The sequence below is a fragment of the Somniosus microcephalus genome, unplaced genomic scaffold, assembly GCF_052327205.1.
Source record: "Somniosus microcephalus isolate GS21.2 unplaced genomic scaffold, FLI_Smic_1.0 unresolved_chr7, whole genome shotgun sequence".
NCBI lineage: Eukaryota > Metazoa > Chordata > Chondrichthyes > Squaliformes > Somniosidae > Somniosus > Somniosus microcephalus.
In genome coordinates, this window is record NW_028225185.1 from 2,189,676 (window position 1) to 2,210,755 (window position 21,080).

A 21,080-nucleotide genomic window follows, 5' to 3' on the forward strand; every position below is an offset into this window, starting at 1 on the left:
CGACACCTTCCATCACTTTGCTGATGATTGAGAGTAGACTGATGGGGCGGTAATTGACTGGGTTGGATTTGTTCAGCTTTTTGTGGACAGGACATACCTGGGCAGTTTTCCACATTGTCAGATAGATGCCAGTGTTGTAGCTGTACTGGAACAGCTTGGCTAGAGGCACGACTAGTTCTGGGGCACAAGTCTTCAGCGCGATAGCTGGGATGTTGTCAGGACTCATAGCATTTGCTCTATCCAGTGTGCTTAGCCGTTTCTTGATATCACGTGGAGTGAATCGAATTGGCTGAAGACTGGCTTCTGTGATGGAGGGGAACTTGGAGGTGGTGGTGTTCCCATGCGCTTGCTGATGTTGTCCTTCTAGGTTCTTCTAAGAGGTCGCGGGTTTGGGAGGTGTTGCCGAAGAAGTCTTGGTGAGTTGCTGCAGTGCAACTTGTAAATGGTACACACTGCAGCCACGGTGCGCCGGTGGTGGAGGGAGTGAATGTTTAAGGTGGTGGATGGGGTGCCAATCAAGCGGGCTGCTTTGTCCTGGATGGTGTCGAGCTTCTTGAGTGTTGTTGGAGCTGCACTCATCCAGGCAAGTGGAGAGTATTCCATCACACTCTTGACTTGTGCCTTGTAGATGGTGGAAAGGCTTTGGGGAGTCAGGAGGTGAGACACTCTGACCCGGGATACACTCTGACCCCCAGGATATACTCTGACCCCGCAATACACTCTGACCCGGGATACATCATTCTGACAGAGCTGCCTGACCTGCGAACAGAGTGAAGACTTTAAAATAGGAATTTGGTGCATGGGGAGGAGGTGCAGACGGGCAGGAGGTCCTAACGAATTTAACTGAGGGTCAAATACAAAAGAGAAATCACCCCACCGCTAGTGAGCACGTTATGGTGACGCAGTTTACAAAAAGATAAGAACTAGGAGAAGGAGTCGGCCATTCAGCCCCTCGAACCTGCTCCACCATTCGGCCCCTCGAGCCTGCTCCGCCATTCGACCCCTCGAACCTGCTCCGCCATTCAGCCCCTCGAGCCTGCTCCGCCATTCGGCCCCTCGAACCTGCTCCGCCATTCGGCCCCTCGAGCCTGCTCCGCCATTCGGCCCCTCGAACCTGCTCCGCCATTCGGCCCCTCGAGCCTGCTCCGTCATTCGGCCCCTCGAACCTGCTCCGCCATTCAGCCCCTCGAACCTGCTCCGCCATTCGGCCCCTCGAACCTGCTCCGCCATTCGGCCCCTCGAGCCTGCTCCGCCATTCAGCCCTTCGAACCTGCTCCGCCATTCGGCCCCTCGAGCCTGCTCCGCCATTCGGCCCCTCGAACCTGCTCCGCCATTCGGCCCCTCAAGCCTGCTCCGCCATTCAGCCCCTCGAGCCTGCGCTGCCATTCGGCCCCTCGAGCCTGCTCCGCCATTCAATAAGATCATGGCTGATCTTCTACCTCAACTCCACCTTCCCGCACTATCGCCATATCCCTTAATTTCCCTAGACTCCAAAAAACTATCGATCTCAGCCTTGAATATACTCAACGACTGAGCATCCACAGCCCTCTGGGGCAGAGAATTCCAAACATTCACCACCCTCTGAGTGACGAAATTCCTCCTCATCTCATTCCTAAATGGCCGACCCCTTATCCTGAGACTATGCCCCCTGGTTCTAGACTCCCGGCCAGGGGAAACAATCTCTCAGCATCTACCCTGTCAATCCCCCTCAGAATCTTGTCTGTTTCAATGAGATCAGGAGCAGGAGCCGAGCCGGAACCGGAGCAGGAGCAGGAGCAAGACTCAGAGCAGGAGCAGGAGCAGGAGCTGGAGCAGGAGCAGGAACTGGAGCAGGAGCAGGAACTGGAGCAGGAGCAGGAACTGGAGCAGGAGCAGGAGCAGGAGCAGGAACTGGAGCAGGAGCAGGAGCAGGAACTGGAGCAGGAGCAGGAACAGGAGCAGGAGCAGGAACAGGAACTGGAGCAGGAGCAGGAACTGGAGCAGGAGCAGAAGCAGGAGCAGGAGCAGGAACTGGAGCAGGAGCAGGAACAGGAGCAGGAGCAGGAGCTGGAGCAGGAGCAGGAGCTGAAGCAGGAGCAGGAGCAGGAACTGGAGCAGGAGCAGGAGCAGGAACTGGAGCAGGAACAGGAGACGGAGCAGGAACTGGAGCACGAACTGGTGCAGGAGCAGCAACTGGGGCAGGAGCAGGAGCAGGAGCAGGAACTGGAGCAGGAGCAGGAGCAGGAGCTGGAGCAGGAGCAGGAGCAGGAGCAGGAGCTGGAGCAGGAGCAGGAACTGGAGCAGGAACTGGAGCAGGAGCAGGAGCTGGAACAGGAGCAGGAACAGGAGCAGGAGCAGGAACTGGAGCAGGAGCAGGAACTGGAGCAGGAGCAGGAGCAGGAGCTGGAGCAGGAGCAGGAGCAGGAGCTGGAACAGGAGCAGGAGCAGGAACTGGAGCAGGAGCAGGAGCAGGAGCAGGAGCAGGAACTGGAGCAGGAGCAGGAGCAGGAGCAGGAGCAGGAACTGGAGCAGGAGCAGGAGCTGGAGCAGGAGCAGGAGCTGGAGCAGGAGCAGGAGCAGGAACTGGAGCAGGAGCAGGAGCAGGAACAAACAGGGAAACGTCATTGCCAGTACAGAGGGAGAAGCCAGAGAGCCCGTGGAACTGGAGCTCGGAGTTTCATTTCTTATGTATTCTGATGCTAACTCTATCGTTGATTGTCGTTGATTAAGGGGATAATTAACTTGAAATAACATGCATGAGGTAAGGGCAAAACATAAACAGAGAAACATAGAAACTAGGAGCAGGAGTAGGCCATTCGGCCCTTCGAGCCTGCTCCGCCATTCAACGAGATCATGGCTGATCATCCAAACCCTAGCACCCGGTCCCTACACTGACAGCCATCCCACCCAAGCCCTATCCCCGTAACCCCGTAACCCCACGTATTTAATCCCCCCTAACACTAAGGGCCAATTTTTTTTTAATCATGGCCAATCAACCTAACCCGCACATCTTTGGACTGTGGGAGGAAACCGGAGCACCCGGAGGAAACCCACGCAAACACGGGGAGAATGTGCAAACTCCACACAGACAGTCACCCGAGGCCGGATTTGAACCCGGGTCCCTGGCGCTGTGAGGCAACCATCAACTTTAAATAAGTAAATAGACCTAATAGGATAAATTTACTCATTGGAAGAAGAAACTAAATTTAAAATGATTCAATTAGCACTTGAGATAAACAAATAACTGCCATATAAATATTAAATAATACAGAAAATGGCAGCATCGGCAGTGTGTTGGGACTGCAGAATGTGGGCATGTGGTTAATGTTTCTGGGTCAGCCAGTGTCCGGGACAGACTGGGTGGGACCATCAATAAATTGTTCTTTTCTTTTTCTGATGATGGTTTGCAGCAGTTTCTGTTTTTGATATTTTTCGATGATCCAGGGGCAGTTTCTGATTCCCGTTTGTATCTTCTTGCTCTGGCTGAATGTCCCCACCTTACTCTATCGCTGCAACATCTCATCTGCTGCAGCTCCCAAACCTGTCAGATAATCACTGATCTGCCACCTGCTCCAACTCTGCAGCTTTTAAAGTAAAATTACATCAATTTCTGGCCATCCAGAAGGTTTTTAAAGATCTCCATCACTGATAACTGTGTTTACCAAAGTCCTTAACCCACTAATTAAATCATTTAGAAATCTGCCCCAATGCTGCAATCTGAACACACGGTATAAAAGCCGAGACTCTGAGCTGTGTTACTCACACTGCCGTGTCACTGAGCCGTGACGGTCGGTCACACTGCCGTTACTCTGAGCTGTGATGATCGGTCACACTGCCGTTACTGTGAGCTGTGACGGTCAGTCACACTGCCGTTACTCTGAGCTGTGACGGTCAGTCACACTGCCGTTACTCTGAGCTGTGACGGTCGGTCACACTGCCGTTACTCTGAGCTGTGACGATTGGTCACACTGCCGTGTCACTGAGCCGTAACGATCGGTCACACTGCCGTGTCACTGAGCTGTGACGGTCGGTCACACTGCCGAGATTCTGAGCCGTGACGATCGGTCACACTGCCGTTACTCTGAGCTGTGACGGTCGGTCACACAGCCGTTACTCTGAGCTGTGACAGTCGGTCACACTGCCGTTACTCTGAGCTGTGATGATCGGTCACACTGCCGTTACTGTGAGCTGTGACGGTCAGTCACACTGCCGTTACTCTGAGCTGTGACAATCGGTCACACTGCCGTTACTGTGAGCTGTGACGGTCGGTCACACTGCTGAGATTCTGAGCCGTGACGATCGGTCACACTGCCGTTACTCTGAGTTGTGACGGTCGGTCACACTGCTGAGATTCTGAGCCGTGACGATCTGTCACACTGCCGTTGCTCAGAGCTGTGACGGTCGGTCACACAGCCGTTACTCTGAGCCGTGACGATCGGTCACACTGCCGTTACTCTGAGCTGTGACGGTTGGTCACACTGCTGAGATTCTGAGCCGTGACGATCGGTCACACTGCCGTTACTCTGAGCTGTGACGGTCGGTCACACAGCCGTTACTCTGAGCCGTGACGATCGGTCACACTGCCGATACTCTGAGCTGTGACGGTTGGTCACACTGCCGTTACTCTGAGCTGTGACGATCGGTTACACGGCTGAGACTCTGAGCCCTGACTCTGAGCGGTGACGGCCTGTATCATTCACACAGCAGGGGTGTTGGTGAAAGTCACACGAGCTGCACCTTGTTACACGTCAGGACTGAAGATGTCACGAGCTGCTGAGGTCAGTGACAAGTACCAGCTCTTCAACCCTCAGGCGTATCTTCAGAATAACTACACGCATCCTCGCGCCAACTTCGACAGTGAGGACTGTGTCGTTCCATGGAAGCTCCGCTGCTTTGCATCCTCATTCTCAACAGGTCAGTGACTGGGGGGGGGGGGGGTCAGTATTGTAGAGTGACCGGGGGTCAGTATGGTAGAGTGACCGGGGGTCAGTATTGTAGAGTGACCGGGGGTCAGTGTTGTAGAGTGACTGGGGGGTCAGTATTGTAGAGTGACCAGGGGGCCAGTATTGTTGAGTGACTGGGGGGTCAGTATTGTAGCGTGACCAGGGGGCCAGTATTGTAGAGTGACCGGGGGGTCAGTGTTGTAGAGTGACCGGGGGTCAGTGTTGTAGAGTGACTGGGGTTCAGTATTGTAGAGTGACCAGGGGGTCAGTATTGTAGAGTGACCGGGGGTCAGTATTGTAGAGTGACCGCGGGGTCAGTATTGTAGAGTGACCAGGGGGTCAGTATTGTAGAGTGACCGGGGGTCAGTATTGTAGAGTGACCGCGGGGTCAGTATTGTAGAGTGACCAGGGGGTCAGTATTGTAGAGTGACCGGGGGTCAGTATTGTAGAGTGACCGCGGGGTCAGTATTGTAGAGTGACCGGGGGTCAGTATTGTAGAGTGACCGGGGTTCAGTATTGTAGAGTGACCGGGGGTCAGTATTGTAGAGTGACCGGGGGTCAGTATTGTAGAGTGACTGGGGGTCAGTATTGTAGAGTGACCGGGGTTCAGTATTGTAGAGTGACCAGGGGGTCAGTATTGTAGAGTGACCGGGGTTCAGTATTGTAGAGTGACTGGGGGTCAGTATTGTAGAGTGACCAGGGGGTCAGTATTGTCGAGTGACCGGGGGTCAGTATTGTAGAGTGACCGGGGTTCAGTATTGTAGAGTGACCAGGGGGTCAGTATTGTAGAGTGACCGCGGGGTCAGTATTGTAGAGTGACCGGGGGTCAGTGTTGTAGAGTGACCGCGGGGTCAGTATTGTAGAGTGACCGGGGGTCAGTATTGTAGAGTGACGGGGGGGTCAGTATTGTAGAGTGACCGGGGGGAGCGGTCAGTACTGAACAGTGACCTGATAGGGCGGATGGGGGCGGTCAGTAGGGTCTCAGGGTGAAGGTGAGCTGTCCGTCACTGGCAGGCTCAGTAATAGAAACATTAGGAACAGGAGGAGGCCATTGAGCCTCTCAGTCCTGTTCCACCATTCAATTAGATCATGGCCGATCTTTAGTTCAACTCTATTTCCTGCCTTTTTATCCATATCTGACCCCGAATCCTAAATACTGACTGACCCAGTTTGCGAAACAGTGTTCAATCAGTGCCTGATTGATGAGGGAGTGGTGTGGTGTGCGTTTGGGGTGAAGACAAATTGTCCTAATCCGGATCAGGACCGAGACCGAGACCATGGTGGCGCTCAGTGAGGGTACAGTTATGACTCTGTCTCATTTCTGCCTCTTATTTCCCTGTGGCTGTGTGTGCAGTGTTTAAACTGGACTTTGTGCTACACTGCAGGTGAAATCCGTGGTCAGACCCTCCTTGACATTGGCTCCGGCCCCACTCTGTACCAGGTCATCAGTGCCTGTGACTTCTTCAACAAGATTGTGATGTCGGATTACTTGGAGGTGAATCGAGAGGAGCTGCGGAAATGGCTACGAGGAGAGGCCGGAGCCTTCAACTGGAGCCCGTACGTCAAGTACGTGTGTGGCCTTGAGGGGAAGAGGTAAGTGTGTGTGTTGTTCCTCAGGGTCAGGGCCGTTACCCAGGAGAGGTCAGTGTGCGAGGGAATGGTCAGTAATGGGTCAGTGAGAGATCGGTCAGTGGGCGATCAGTCAGTAATGGGTCAGTGGGCGATCGGTCAGTAATGGGTCAGTGGGCGATCGGTCAGTAGGCGATCGGTCAGTAATGGGTCAGTGGGCGACCGGTCAGTAATGGGTCAGTGGGGATTGGTCAGTAATGGGTCAGTGGGCGATCGGTCAGTAATGGGTCAGTGGGCGATCGGTCAGTAATGGGTCAGTGGGTGATCGGTCAGTAATGGGTCAGTGGGCGATCGGTCAGTAATGGGTCAGTGGGCGATCGGTCAGTAATGGGTCAGTGGGGATCGGTCAGTAATGGGTCAGTGGGCGATCGGTCAGTAATGGGTCAGTGGGCGATCGGTCAGTAATGGGTCAGTGGGCGATCGGTCAGTAATGGGTCAGTGGGTGATTGGTCAGTAATGGGTCAGTGGGCGATCGGTCAGTAATGGGTCAGTGAGAGATCGGTCAGTGGGCGATCGGTCAGTAATGGGTCAGTGGGCGATCGGTCAGTAATGGGTCAGTGGGCGATCGGTCAGTAATGGGTCAGTGGGGGGTCGGTCAGTAACGGGTCAGTGAGGGATCGGTCAGTAATGGGTCAGTGGGTGATCGGTCAGTAATGGGTCAGTGAGGGATCGGTCAGTAATGGGTCAGTGGCCGATCGGTCAGTAATGGGTCAGTGAGGGATCGGTCAGTAATGGGTCAGTGGGCGATCGGTCAGTAATGGGTCAGTGGGCGATCGGTCAGTAATGGGTCAGTGAGGGATCGGTCAGTAATGGGTCAGTGGGGGTCGGTCAGTAACGGGTCAGTGGGCAATCGGTCAGTGGGGGGTCGGTCAGTAATGGGTCAGTGGGGATCGGTCAGTAATGGGTCAGTGGGGGAATGGTCATAGAAACATAGAAGATAGGAGCAGGAGTAGGCCATTCGGCCCCTCGAGCCTGCTCCGCCATTTAATGAGATCAAGGCTGATCATCCAAATTCAGTACCCTGTCCCTGCTTTCTCCCCATATCCCTTGATCTATTTAGCCTTAAGAAATATATCCAACTCCTTCTTGAATATATTTAATGAATTGGCCTCTACTGCCTTCTGTGGTAGAGAATTCCACAGGTTCACCACTCTCTGGGTGAAGAAATTCCTCCTCATTTCTGTCCTAAATGGCTTACCCCTTATTCTTAGACTGTGACCCCTGGTTCTGGACTCCCCGACCATCGTGAACATCCTTCCTGCATCTAGTCTGTCCAGTCCTGTCAGAATTTTATAAGTTTCAATGAGATCCCCTCTCATTCTTCTAAACTCCAGCGAGTATAAGCCCAATCGACCCAATCTCTTCTCTTACGTCATTCCTGCCATCCCAGGTATCAGCCTGGTGAATCTTCGCTGAACTCCCTCCATGGCAAGAACATCCTTCCTCAGATAAGGCGACCAAAACTGCACACAATACTCAAGATGTGGTCTCACCAAGGCCCTGTACAACTGCAGCAAGACATCCTTATTCCTGTACTCAAACCCCCTTGCTACGAAGGCCAACATACCATTTGCCTTCTTAACCGTCTGCTGCACCTGCATGCTTACCTTCAGCGACTGGTGCACAAGGACACCCAGGTCTCATTGCACTTCCCCTTCTCCCAATCTATTGCCGTTCAGGTAATAATCTGCCTTCCTGTTTTTGACACCAAAGTGGATAACCTCGCATTTATCCACGTTATATTGCATCTGCTATGCTTCTGCCCAATCTGTCCAAATCATCCTGGAGTTTCTTGGCATCCTCCTCACAGCGCACACGCCCACCCAGCTTTGTGTTGTCTGCAAACTTGGAGATGGGTCAGTGGGGATCAGTCAGTAATGGGTCAGTGGGGGAATGGTCAGTAATAGGTCAGTGGGGATCGGTCCATAATGGGTCAGTGGGGGATCGGTCCGTAATGGGTCAGTGGGTGATCGGTCAGTCATGGGTCAGTGGGCGATCGGTCAGTCATGGGTCAGTGGGCGATCGGTCAGTCATGGGTCAGTGGGCGATCGGTCAGTCATGGGTCAGTGGGCGATCGGTCAGTCATGGGTCAGTGGGCGATCGGTCAGTAATGGGTCAGTGGGCGATCAGTCAGTCATGGGTCAGTGGGCGATCGGTCAGTAATGGGTCAGTGGGCGATTGGTCAGTAATGGGTCAGTGGGGGGTCAGTCAGTAATGGGTCAGTGGGGATCGGTCAGTGGGGAATGGGTTAGTGGGGGGGTCAGTCAGTAATGGGTCAGTGGGGGGTCAGTCAGTCATGGGTCAGTGGGCGATCGGTCAGTAATGGGTCAGTAATGGATCAGTGGGCGATCGGTCAGTAATGGGTCAGTGGGCGATCGGTCAGTAATGGGTCAGTGGGCGATCGGTCAGTAATGGGTCAGTGGGCGACCGGTCAGTAATGGGTCAGTGGGCGATCGGTCAGTGGGCGATCGGTCTGTCATGGGTCAGTGGGGGGTCGGTCTGTTATGGGTCAGTGAGGGATTGGTCAGTAATGGGTCGGTGAGGGATTGGTCAGTAATGGGTCAGTGGGGATCGGTCAGTCATGGGTCAGTGAGGGATTGGTCAGTCATGGGTCAGTGGGGGAATGGTCAGTCATGGGTCAGTGGGGTGTCGGTCAGTAATGGGATCGGTCAGTGACGGTGATGCTCTTCTGTGCAGCGATCACTGGGAAGAGAAGGAGCAGAGACTGCGGGAGACAATTAAAGATGTCTGTCACTGTGACATCATGCAGCCAAACCCACTGCACCCGCGGGTGCTGGATCCCGTCGATGCAATCAGCACCACTTTCTGTCTGGAGTCCGTTTGCCCAGATAAAGAATCGCTGGAGAAGGCACTGAGCAACATCACCTCGCTCCTGAAACCGGGTGGCTTCCTCCTGATGATTGGGGCATTGGACGAATCTTATTACTTGGCCGGCGAGGTGAAACTCAGTGTTGTTCCTGTCGATGAAGATTACGTGAAGGAGACGGTGACCAAGTCTGGCTACAGAATCTGTGTCTTCAAAACGTACAACATGCCATCTGAACTGAAAATCGGGGTTGATGACGTTCGTGGAGTTTTCTATCTCCAAGCACAAAAGATCTGACCTGGGTTTTTGTAACGTTACTGCGAGAGATTTCACAAACATTACATAAAAATGAAGTAAAAGCAGCTCGAGACTCTCCCACAGCGAGCCGTGAGGAAACGGCCGCATGACCCTGGGGTCAGACGGTCACGGTGACAGGTTAATGTGTGTGCGTCACTCCCCGTGACTCTGCGTCACTCCCCGTGAGTGACTGTGCGTCACTCCCCGTGACTGTGCGTCACTCCGTGAGTGACTCTGTGTCACCCCGTGACAATGCGTCACTCCGTGAGTGACTGTGCGTCACTCCGTGAGATACTGCGCGTCACTGCCCGTGAGTTACTGCGCGTCACTCCGTGAGTTACTCTGCGTCACTCCGAGTGTGGACTGACTCACAAGCTGCTTTTGCTCTTTCAATTTGTTAAATTCTCGTCTACTCCCAGGAACAAACAACTAGAAACCAATAAATAACGTGTCCGATTCCATGCATTGTTTGAGATAAATTGTTCAGGACGATGGAGCTGAAGCAACTGTAGCACGAACCAAACCTCCGCAACACAAGAGGGCAACTCACTAACACCGCGCAATAATCATCACACGTGCTCCAGCTGTGTACCTAACATTTAGATGCATGTTGTAACCATGTGTTAGAAATAGCTCCATGCTATCGGCATGAGTAATGATTAGGTAGATGTGTTTGTGTGTATGCCAGGCACTATGCAACATGTGTTCTTGGCATATGAATAATGATGATGTGTATAGAATCACAGAATAGGACAGCACAGGAGGCCATTCAGCCCATCATGCCTGTGCTGACTCTAAGAGCAATCCAGTTAGTCCCGCTCTTTCCCCAGATCCCTGCAATTTTTTTCTTCAAGTATTTATCCAATTCCCTTTTGAAAGCCGTGATTGAGTCTGCCTCCACCATCCTTTCAGGCAGTGCATTCCAGATCCTATCCACTCGCTGCGTAAAATTGTTTCCTCATGTCGCCTTTGGTTCTTTTGCCAATCACCTTAAATCTGTGTCCTCCCGTTATCGACCCTTCAGCCAATGGGAACAGTTTCTCTCCATCTACTCTATCGAAACCCCTCATGATTTTGAACACCTCTATCAAATCTCCTCTCAGCCGTCTCTACTCCAAGGAGAACAACCCCAGCTTCTCCAGTCTATCCACGTAACTGAAGTCCCTCCTCCCTGGAACCATTCTAGTAAATCTTTTCTGCACCCTCTCCAAAATCTTCACATCCTTCCTAAAGTGTGGTGCCCAGAATTGGACCGAATTGTGGGGCCGAACTAGTACCTAGCAATTAGATATATGTTAGACATGTGCATAATTATATACATGTTCCAGGCGTGTGTAATGGTTCGATACATGTTCTAGGTATGCAATGATTCGATACATGTTCTAGGTGTGTGTAATGATTTGATACATGGTCTAGGCATGTGTAATGATTCAATACATGTTCCAGGTGTGTGCAATGATTTGATACATGTTCTAGGTGTGTGTAATGATTTGATACATGTTCTAGGTATGTGTAATGATTCGATACATGTTCTAGGTGTGTGTAATGATTTGATACATGTTCTAGGTGTGTGTAATGATTCAATACATGTTCTAGGTGTGTAATGATTTGATACATGTTCTAGGTGTGTGTAATGATTCGATACATGTTCTAGGTGTGTGTAATGATTCGATACATGTTCTAGGTGTGTGTAATGATTCGATACATGTTCTAGGTGTGTGTAATGATTCGATACATGTTCTAGGTGTGTGTAATGATTTGATACATGGTCTAGGTGTGTGTAATGATTCGATACATGTTCTAGGCGTGAGTGTGATGCCCTGTTTGCGTGTAAGATTGCCTCTGTTAATTTCTAAAGCTTCAGACGCTTCATTTTTGTTTGAAAGCAAAGACACAGATGAGATGAAATAGATTACAATATAAATCACCAATAAACAAAGTTAAAATATTAGGTCGGTTCACAGATTTTGTTTCCAAGACTCAGACATCTCAACAAATAGCAACTATCGCTTCAAAACTTGATTATGTCTCCAACTTTACACACACGGTAACGCAGAGCAAGGCCAGCATTTATTGCCCGTCCCTAGTTGCCCTCGAGAAGGTGGTGGTGAGCCGCCTTCTTGAACCGCTGCAGTCCGTGTGGTGAAGGAACTCCCACAGTGCTGTTGGGGAGAGAGTGCCAGGATTCAGCGATGATAAATTAAAATAAGATTTATAAAAATCCAGCAATTTATTTCTTTTTTGAAGTTATTCAAAATATTCCTTTGACATTCAGTGGGTGCATTTAACCACTCAAATCACAGACAGTTCAGGGCGCCTGGGGAACACAATGAACAGGAGAGAGTTTTATTGATTCATAATCTCAACATTATGAGATGGGGGGGAGGAGAGGGAGGGGGTTGGGGCACCGCTCGAGCTGGGGGAGATTACAATGCAGCAGAGACCAGAGAATCGGTAATAAGCAGTTTTGTAGCCAGACGAGCGGCACTTTCTGGGTTGGCTTTGAATCTGAGCCGAGGATGAACAAGGCTCCGACCCACGCTCCAGCTCGTGTATGGAAGGCTCCGTTTTGCCCTCCAGAAACTGCCATGTGAAAATGAAAATAAACACAAAAGGCAACTCAGGTGTTAAAGGGATTTTGTTTTCCAGAAAGATCGAGACCAGCAAGGACCAGCAGTACCAGTATTAGCACAGGGGGCTGTACGGTGATTATTGATGTTGGTGGTCAGTCTTCCTTGGTGTCTTGTGCCACTCGGTGGCAGAGTTGGGTACTGCAGCAACCTTTTCCTTTCACCTTGGCTGACCGCAGTGAGAAGCTTCACCGCGAGGATCCAACTCCTCGCTGAAAACTGCAGAAAATCAATGTTTCTGATTGAAAGCCTGTGGGGGCAGGGTGGGTGACCCTGAATTAAATCCTAGGTTTTTGCATTAACAGAAAGGCTTCTTGTGTCCAGGATTAAATAACAATTAGAAAAAAAATCATTGTACAAAAAAAGTGCAAAGTAAATATGTGAAAGTGCGAAGATGAGCGGGCCGAGGATTGCAGGAACTCGTACATTCACACTCGTCATTGCATACTGCAGCTCACCGGCACCTGCTCATTCCTCCTTCCGGTATTCTGCTTTCACTGCGAGAAGGTGCAGACTGTCATCGACCAGAAAGCTGAGAGAGAGAGCGAGCGCAAGTGTTAAACTCACCAATGTCCCAGCTACTCCTCACTGAGAAACAGACAGTCGCACAACATCCGAATCCTCCTCCATTTAAAACCGAACATTCCCACGTTAAGCAGCTCAGAGCTCCCCCCCACACTCCAACACCGTCTGTCTGAAACTCCCCGCACTCCAGACACCGTCTGTCTGAAACCCCCCACACTCCAGACACCGCGTCTGAAGACCCCCCACACTCCAGACACTGTCTGTCTGAAACCCCCCACACTCCAGACACCGTCTGTCTGAAGACCCCCACACTCCAGACACCGTCTGTCTGAAACCCCCCACACTCCAGACACTGTCTGTCTGAAACCCCCCACACTCCAGACACTGTCTGTCTGAAGACCCCCCACACTCCAGACACCATCTGTCCGAAACCCCCCGCACTCCAGACACCGTCTGTCTGAAACCCCCCACACTCCAGACACCGTCTGTCTGAAACCCCCCGCACTCCAGACACTGTCTGTCTGAAACCCCCCACACTCCAGACACCGTCTGTCTGAAGACCCCCACACTCCAGACACCGTCTGTCTGAAACACCCCACACTCCAGACACTGTCTGTCTGAAGACCCCCACACTCCAGACACCGTCTGTCTGAAACACCCCACACTCCAGACACTGTCTGTCTGAAACCCCCCGCACTCCAGACACCGTCTGTCTGAAACTCCCCACACACCGTGTCTGAAACCCCCAACACTCCAGACACCGTGTCTGAAACCCCCAACACTCCAGACACCGTCTGTCTGAAACCCCCCACACTCCAGACACCGTGTCTGAAACCCCTCACACTCGACACCGTCTGTCTGAAACCCCCCACACTCCAGACACCGTCTGTCTGAAACCCCCCACACTCCAGACACCGTCTGTCTGAAGACCCCCCACACTCCAGACACCGTCTGCCTGAAGACCCCCCACACTCCAGACACCGTCTGTCTGAAACCCCCAACACTCCAGACACTGTCTGTCTGAAGACCCCCCACACTCCAGACACCGTCTGTCTGAAGACCCCCCACACTCCAGACACCGTCTGTCTGAAGACCCCCCACACTCCAGACACCGTCTGTCTGAAGACCCCCCACACTCCAGACACCGTCTGTCTGAAGACCCCCCACACTCCAGACACCGTCTGTCTGAAGACCCCCCGCACTCCAGACACCGTCTGTCTGAAACCCCCCGCACTCCAGACACCGTCTGTCTGAAACCCCCCACACTCCAGACACCGTGTCTGAAACCCCTCACACTCGACACCGTCTGTCTGAAACCCCCCACACTCCAGACACCGTCTGTCTGAAACCCCCCACACTCCAGACACCGTCTGTCTGAAGACCCCCCACACTCCAGACACCGTCTGTCTGAAGACCCCCCACACTCCAGACACCGTCTGTCTGAAACCCCCAACACTCCAGACACTGTCTGTCTGAAGACCCCCCACACTCCAGACACCGTCTGTCTGAAGACCCCCCACACTCCAGACACCGTCTGTCTGAAGACCCCCCACACTCCAGACACCGTCTGTCTGAAGACCCCCCACACTCCAGACACCGTCTGTCTGAAGACCCCCCACACTCCAGACACCGTCTGTCTGAAGACCCCCCGCACTCCAGACACCGTCTGTCTGAAACCCCCCGCACTCCAGACACCGTCTGTCTGAAACCCCCCGCACTCCAGACACCGTCTGTCTGAAACCCCCCACACTCCAGACACCGTCTGTCTGAAACCCCCCACACTCCAGACACCGTGTCTGAAGACCCCCTGCACTCCAGACACCGTCTGTCTGAAGACCCCCCACACTCCAGGCACCGTCTGTCTGAAACCCCTCACACTCCAGACACCGTCTGTCTGAAACCCCCCACACTCCAGACACCGTCTGTCTGAAACCCCCCACACTCCAGACACCGTGTCTGAAGACCCCCTGCACTCCAGATACCGTCTGTCTGAAGACCCCCCACACTCCAGGCACCGTCTGTCTGAAACCCCTCGCACTCCAGACACCGTCTGTCTGAAACCCCCCGCACTCCAGACACCGTCTGTCTGAAACCCCCCGCACTCCAGACACCGTCTGTCTGAAACCCCCCACACTCCAGACACTGTCTGTCTGAAACCCCCCACACTCCAGACACCGTCTGTCTGAAACCCCTCGCACTCCAGACACCGTCTGTCTGAAACCCCCCGCACTCCAGACACCGTCTGTCTGAAGACCCCCCGCACTCCAGACACCGTCTGTCTGAAGACCCCCCGCACTCCAGACACCGTCTGTCTGAAACCCCCCGCACTCCAGGCACCGTCTGTCTGAAGAGCCCCCGCACTCCAGACACCGTCTGTCTGAAGCACGGGGTCTGGCCTCTCAGCAACTAACCACCTACAAGTTAAATGCAGGGATGTGATTGGCTCTGAACAGACTGAGCCGGAAACACGGTGTCAGCACGAAACCCACAGAGACTGAAGGGTCCGGGGTTTAGTGTTGGTCAGTGCGAGGGTCGAGGGTTCAGTGTTGGTCACTGCGAGGGTCGAGGGTTCAATGTTGGTCACTGCGAGGGTCGAGGGTTTAGTGTTGGTCACTGCGAGGGTCGAGGGTTCACTGTTGGTCAGTGCGAGGGTCGATGATTCAGTGTTGGTCAGTGCGAGGGTCGAGGGTTTAGTGTTGGTCAGTGCGAGGGTCGAGGGTTCAGTGTTGGTCAGTGCGAGGGTTGAGGGTTTAGTGTTGGTCACTGCGAGGGTCGAGGGTTTAGTGTTGGTCACTGCGAGGGTCGAGGGTTCAGTGTTGGTCAGGTCGAGGGTTCAGTGTTGGTCAGTGCGAGGGTCGAGGGTTCAGTGTTGGTCAGGTCGAGGGTCGAGGGCTCAGTGTTGGTCAGTGCGAGGGTCGGGGGTTAGTGTTGGTCAGTGCGAGGGTCGGGGGTTCAGTGTTGGTCAGTGCGAGAGTCGAGGTTTTAGTGTTGGTCACTGCGAGGGTCGAGGGTTCAGTGTTGGTCAGGTCGAGGGTTCAGTGTTGGTCAGTGCGAGGGTCTAGGGTTCAGTGCGAGGGTCGGGGTTTAGTGTTGGTCAGTGCGAGGGTCGGGGTTTAGTGTTGGTCAGTGCGAGGGTCGGGGTTTAGTGTTGGTCAGTGCGAGGGTCGAGGGTTCAGTGTTGGTCACTGCGAGGGTCGAGGGTTCAATGTTGGTCACTGCGAGGGTCGAGGGTTTAGTGTTGGTCACTGCGAGGGTCGAGGGTTCAGTGTTGGTCAGTGCGAGGGTCGAGGGTTCAGTGTTGGTCAGTGCGAGGGTTGAGGGTTTAGTGTTGGTCACTGCGAGGGTCGAGGGTTTAGTGTTGGTCACTGCGAGGGTCGAGGGTTCAGTGTTGGTCAGGTCGAGGGTTCAGTGTTGGTCAGTGCGAGGGTCGAGGGTTCAGTGTTGGTCAGGTCGAGGGTCGAGGGCTCAGTGTTGGTCAGTGCGAGAGTCGAGGTTTTAGTGTTGGTCACTGCGAGGGTCGAGGGTTCAGTGTTGGTCAGGTCGAGGGTTCAGTGTTGGTCAGTGCGAGGGTCTAGGGTTCATAGATACATAGAGATAGGAACAGGAGTAGGCCATTCGGCCCTTCGAGCCTGCTCCGCCATTCAATGAGATCATGGCTGATCTTCGTCTGAGATCATAGCTGATCTTACCAGTTCAGTACCCCGTCCCCGCCTTTTCTCCGTAACCCTTAATCTTCAGAAATATATCCAATTCTCTCTTGAGTTCAGTGCGAGGGTCGGGGTTTAGTGTTGGTCAGTGCGAGGGTCGGGGTTTAGTGTTGGTCAGTGCGAGGGTCGGGGTTTAGTGTTGGTCAGTGCGAGGGTCGGGGTTTAGTGTTGGTCAGTGCGAGGGTCGGGGGTTTAGTGTTGGTCAGGTCGAGGGTTTAGTGTTGGTCAGGTTGAGGGTCGGGGGTTTAGTGTTGGTCAGGTCGAGGGTCGGGGGTTTAGTGTTGGTCAGGTTGAGGGTCGAGGGTTTAGTGTTGGTCAGTGCGAGGGTCGGGGTCAAGGGTCCAGTGTTGGTCGGGTCGGGGGTTTAGTGTTGGTCAGGTCGAGGGTCGGGGGTTCAGTGTTGGTCAGGTCGAGGGTCGGGGGTTTAGTGTTGGTCAGGGCGAGGGTCGAGGGTTCAGTGTTGGTCAGGTCGAGGGTCGGGTGTTTAGTGTTGGTCAGGTCGAGGGTCGGGGGTTTAGTGTTGGTCGGGTCGAGGGTCGGGGGTTTAGTGTTGGTCAGGTCGAGGGTCGGGGGTTTAGTGTTGGTCAGGGCGAGGGTCGAGGGTTCAGTGTTGGTCAGGCCGAGGGTCGGGGGTTCAGTGTTGGTCAGGTCGAGGGTCGGGGGTTTAGTGTTGGTCAGGGCGAGGGTCGAGGGTTCAGTGTTGGTCAGGTCGAGGGTCGGGGGTTTAGTGTTGGTCAGGTCGAGGGTCGGGGGTTTAGTGTTGGTCGGGTCGGGGGTTTAGTGTTGGTCAGGTCGAGGGGCCGTCAGCAGTGACTGAGCGGTGGAAGCAGATTCAATAACTTTCAAAAGGAAATTGGATAAATACTTGAAGGGGAAAATGTGCAGGGCTCTGGGGAAAGAGCCGGGTGAGTGGGACTAATCCGAGCGCTCTTTCAAAGAGCCGGCACAGGCACGATGGGCCGAATGGCCTCTTTCTGCGCTGTGTGGTTCTTTGATTGTGACCCCGAGGGAGCCCAGAGAGGGACAGTAAAACGCATCGCTCACTGACCTGTAGAAGAGGAATGGTATGGGGATGGTGCTGAAATGCCAGACTGCGTGAGCATCGAACACCCACAGCACCGGAGGGAAGTCCAGTAGCTCGAGCAGAGCCAGCCCGTGCAGCAGCAGCACGACAATCATACACTTCCACACGTAGGGCAGGCGAGCGCGGTTCCACAGACACCATCCGAGCCACCACAGCAGGTTAATCAACCCTGGAACCACAGACCCAGCAACAGACACAGCTTTAGACCCACAGCATCTTAACAGAAGAATTAGGAGCAGGAGTCGGCCATTCGGCCCCTCGAGCCTGCTCCGCCATTCAATCAGGTCCTGGCTGATCTTCGACCTCAACTCCACCTTCCCGCACGATCCCCATATCCCCTGATTCCCCATGAATCTAAAAATCTATCGATCTCACTCTTGAATATACTCAATGACTGAGCCTCCACAGCCCTCTGGGGTAGAGAATTCCAAAGATTCACCGCCCTCTGAGTGAAGAAATTCCTCCTGTTCTCAGTCCTAAATGCAACTTCCCTCAGACTCTCACTCATCCTGCAACGTTCTCACCCATGTGAGGGGTCAGCCCCAGGAATCAATCACAGAGTAAAGCTCCCTCTACACTGTCCCATCAAACACTCCCAGGGCAGGTACAGCACGGGTTAGATACAGAGTAAAGCTCCCTCTACACTGTCCCATCAAACACTCCCAGGGCAGGTACAGCACGGGTTAGATACAGAGTAAAGCTCCCTCTACACTGTCCCATCAAACGCTCCCAGGGCAGGTACAGCACGGGTTAGATACAGAGCAAAGCTCCCTCTACACTGTCCCATCAAACACTCCCAGGGCAGGTACAGCACAGGGTTAGATACAGAGTAAAGCTCCCTCTACACTGTCCCATCAAACACTCCCAGGGCAGGTACAGCACGGGTTAGATACAGAGTAAAGCTCCCTCTACACTGTCCCATCAAACACTCCCAGGGCAGGTACAGCACAGGGTTAGATACTGAGTAAAGCTCCCTCTACACTGTCCCATCAAACACTCCCAGGGCAGGTACAGCACGGGTTTGATACAGAGTAAAGCTCCCTCTACACTGTCCCATCAAACACTCCCAGGGCAGGTACAGCACGGGTTTGATACAGAGTAAAGCTCCGTCTACACTGTCCCATCAAACACTCCCGGGGCAGGTACAGCACGGGTTAGATACAGAGTAAAGCTCCCTCTACACTGTCCCATCAAACACTCCCAGGGCAGGTACAGCACGGGTTAGATACAGAGTAAAGCTCCGTCTACACTGTCCCATCAAACACTCCCGGGGCAGGTACAGCACGGGTTAGATACAGAGTAAAGCTCCCTCTACAATGTCTTGTGGCCACACAGTCTGGGCAAGATTTAAACATGGAGGTACTGAAACATTTATGCTTGAAACACTTTCTCAGCAAAGTAAGGAACAGACTGGACTTCAGTTGGAGCCTCTCACCAATCAACACATTGGCAGCCATGTTGTACCCGTAGTCGAAATGCACGTAGGTGAGGTACCAAATGTGACACGTGAACAATACGATGAGCAGCGCCCCGAAGAGACTGGCCGTCCATGGCTGATACAGACCCAGGGTCCTGGAGAGTAAACACAGGGCCAGAGGTGAGGCAGCTCCCAGCAGTTAGTGTGTGCCAGGCACGTCCTACAGAGCAATCCCAACAGCATCAGGCTCCTACTGCTGGGGGGGGGGGGGGGGGGGGGGGGAAGGCGGGGGCAGGGGATGGAGAGGCCAGTTGCGGGGGGTTGGGGCAGGGGATGGAGAGGCCAGTTGCGGGGGGTTGGGGCAGGGGATGGAGAGGCCAGTTGCGGGGGGCGGGGGCAGGGGATGGAGAGGCCAGTTGCGGGGGGTTGGGGCAGGGGATGGAGAGGCCAGTTGCGGGGGGTTGGGGCAGGGGATGGAGAGGCCAGTTGCGGGGGGTTGGGGCAGGGGATGGAGAGGCCAGTTGCGGGGGGTTGGGGCAGGGGATGGAGAGGCCAGTTGCGGGGGGTTGGGGCAGGGGATGGAGAGGCCAGTTGCGGGGGGTTGGGGCAGGGGATGGAGAGGCCAGTTGCGGGGGGTTGGGGCAGGGGATGGAGAGGCCAGTTGCGGGGGGCGGGGGCAGGGGATGGAGAGGCCAGTTGCGGGGGGTTGGGGCAGGGGATGGAGAGGCCAGTTGCAGGGGGTTGGGGCAGGGGATGGAGAGGCCAGTTGCAGGTGGCCGGGGGCAGGGGATGGAGAGGCCAGTTGCGGGGGGTTGGGGCAGGGGATGGAGAGGCCAGTTGCGGGGGGTTGGGGCAGGGGATGGAGAGGCCAGTTGCGGGGGGTTGGGGCAGGGGATGGAGAGGCCAGTTGCAGGTGGCCGGGGGCAGGGGATGGAGAGGCCAGTTGCAGGTGGCCGGGGGCAGGGGATGGAGAGGCCAGTTGCGGGGGGTTGAGGCAGGGGATGGGGAGGCCAGTTGCGGGGGGTTGGGGCAGGGGATGGAGAGGCCAGTTGCGGGGGGTTGGGGCAGGGGATGGAGAGGCCAGTTGCGGGGGGTTGGGGCAGGGGATGGAGAGGCCAGTTGCGGGGGGCGGGGATGGAGAGGCCAGTTGCGGGGGGTTGGGGCAGGGGACGGAGAGGGCAGTTGCAGGGGGTTGGGGCAGGGGATGGAGAGGCCAGTTGCGGGGGGTTGGGGCAGGGGATGGAGAGGCCAGTTGCGGGGGGTTGGGGCAGGAGATGGAGAGGCCAGTTGCGGGGGGTTGGGGCAGGGGATGAGAGAGGCCAGTTGCGGGGGGTTGGGGCAGGAGATGGAGAGGCCAGTTGCGGGGGGTTGGGGCAGGGGACGGAGAGGCCAGTTGCGGGGGGGCGGGGGCAGGGAACGGAGAGGCCAGTTGCGGGGGGTTGGGGCAGGAGATGGAGAGGCCAGTTGCGGGGGCGGCGGGGCAGTGGATGGAGAGGCCAGTTGCGGGGGGTTGGGGCAGGGGATGGAGAGGCCAGTTGCAGGGGGTTGGGGCAGGGGATGGAGAGGCCAGTTGCAGGTGGCCGGGGGCAGGGGATGGAGAGGCCAGTTGCGGGGGGTTGGGGCAGGGGATGGAGAGGCCAGTTGCGGGGGGTTGGGGCAGGGGATGGAGAGGCCAGTTGCGGGGGGTTGGGGCAGGGGGATGGAGAGGCCAGTTGCAGCTGGCCGGGGGCAGGGGATGGAGAGGCCAGTTGCAGGTGGCCGGGGGCAGGGGATGGAGAGGCCAGTTGCGGGGGGTTGGGGCAGGGGATGGGGAGGCCAGTTGCGGGGGGTTGGGGCAGGGGATGGAGAGGCCAGTTGCGGGGGGTTGGGGCAGGGGATGGAGAGGCCAGTTGCGGGGGGTTGGGGCAGGGGATGGAGAGGCCAGTTGCGGGGGGCTGGGGCAGGGGATGGAGAGGCCAGTTGCGGGGGGTTGGGGCAGGGGACGGAGAGGGCAGTTGCGGGGGGTTGGGGCAGGGGATGGAGAGGCCAGTTGCGGGGGGTTG

General features: G+C 54.9%; 3 protein-coding genes across 3 annotated transcripts; 2 read left to right on the forward strand and 1 right to left on the reverse strand.

Annotated features, from left to right (window-relative positions):
* The first annotated feature begins 1,282 nt into the window (after positions 1-1,282).
* LOC147086362 (uncharacterized) lies at positions 1,283-3,732 on the forward strand. Its single transcript, XM_085978423.1, has one exon. It carries the CDS (start codon positions 1,642-1,644, stop codon positions 2,674-2,676), a length of 1,035 nt encoding a protein of 344 aa, XP_085834549.1. The 5' UTR covers positions 1,283-1,641; the 3' UTR covers positions 2,677-3,732.
* Positions 3,724-11,501, forward strand: pnmt (phenylethanolamine N-methyltransferase). Its single transcript, XM_085978424.1, has 3 exons — positions 3,724-4,893; positions 6,308-6,515; positions 9,249-11,501. Exons 1-3 carry the CDS (start codon positions 4,740-4,742, stop codon positions 9,673-9,675), a joined length of 789 nt encoding a protein of 262 aa, XP_085834550.1. The 5' UTR covers positions 3,724-4,739; the 3' UTR covers positions 9,676-11,501.
* Positions 11,502-11,886: 385 nt separating this feature from the next.
* LOC147086364 (GPI-specific phospholipase A2-like PGAP3) lies at positions 11,887-19,213 on the reverse strand. The gene is made up of 3 exons (XM_085978425.1): positions 19,057-19,213; positions 17,586-17,790; positions 11,887-12,837 (listed from the first exon to the last, which is right to left on the reverse strand). The coding sequence occupies exons 1-3, from the start codon at positions 19,076-19,078 to the stop codon at positions 12,774-12,776; spliced, it is 291 nt and encodes a 96-aa protein (XP_085834551.1). The 5' UTR covers positions 19,079-19,213; the 3' UTR covers positions 11,887-12,773.
* Positions 19,214-21,080: the final 1,867 nt, after the last annotated feature.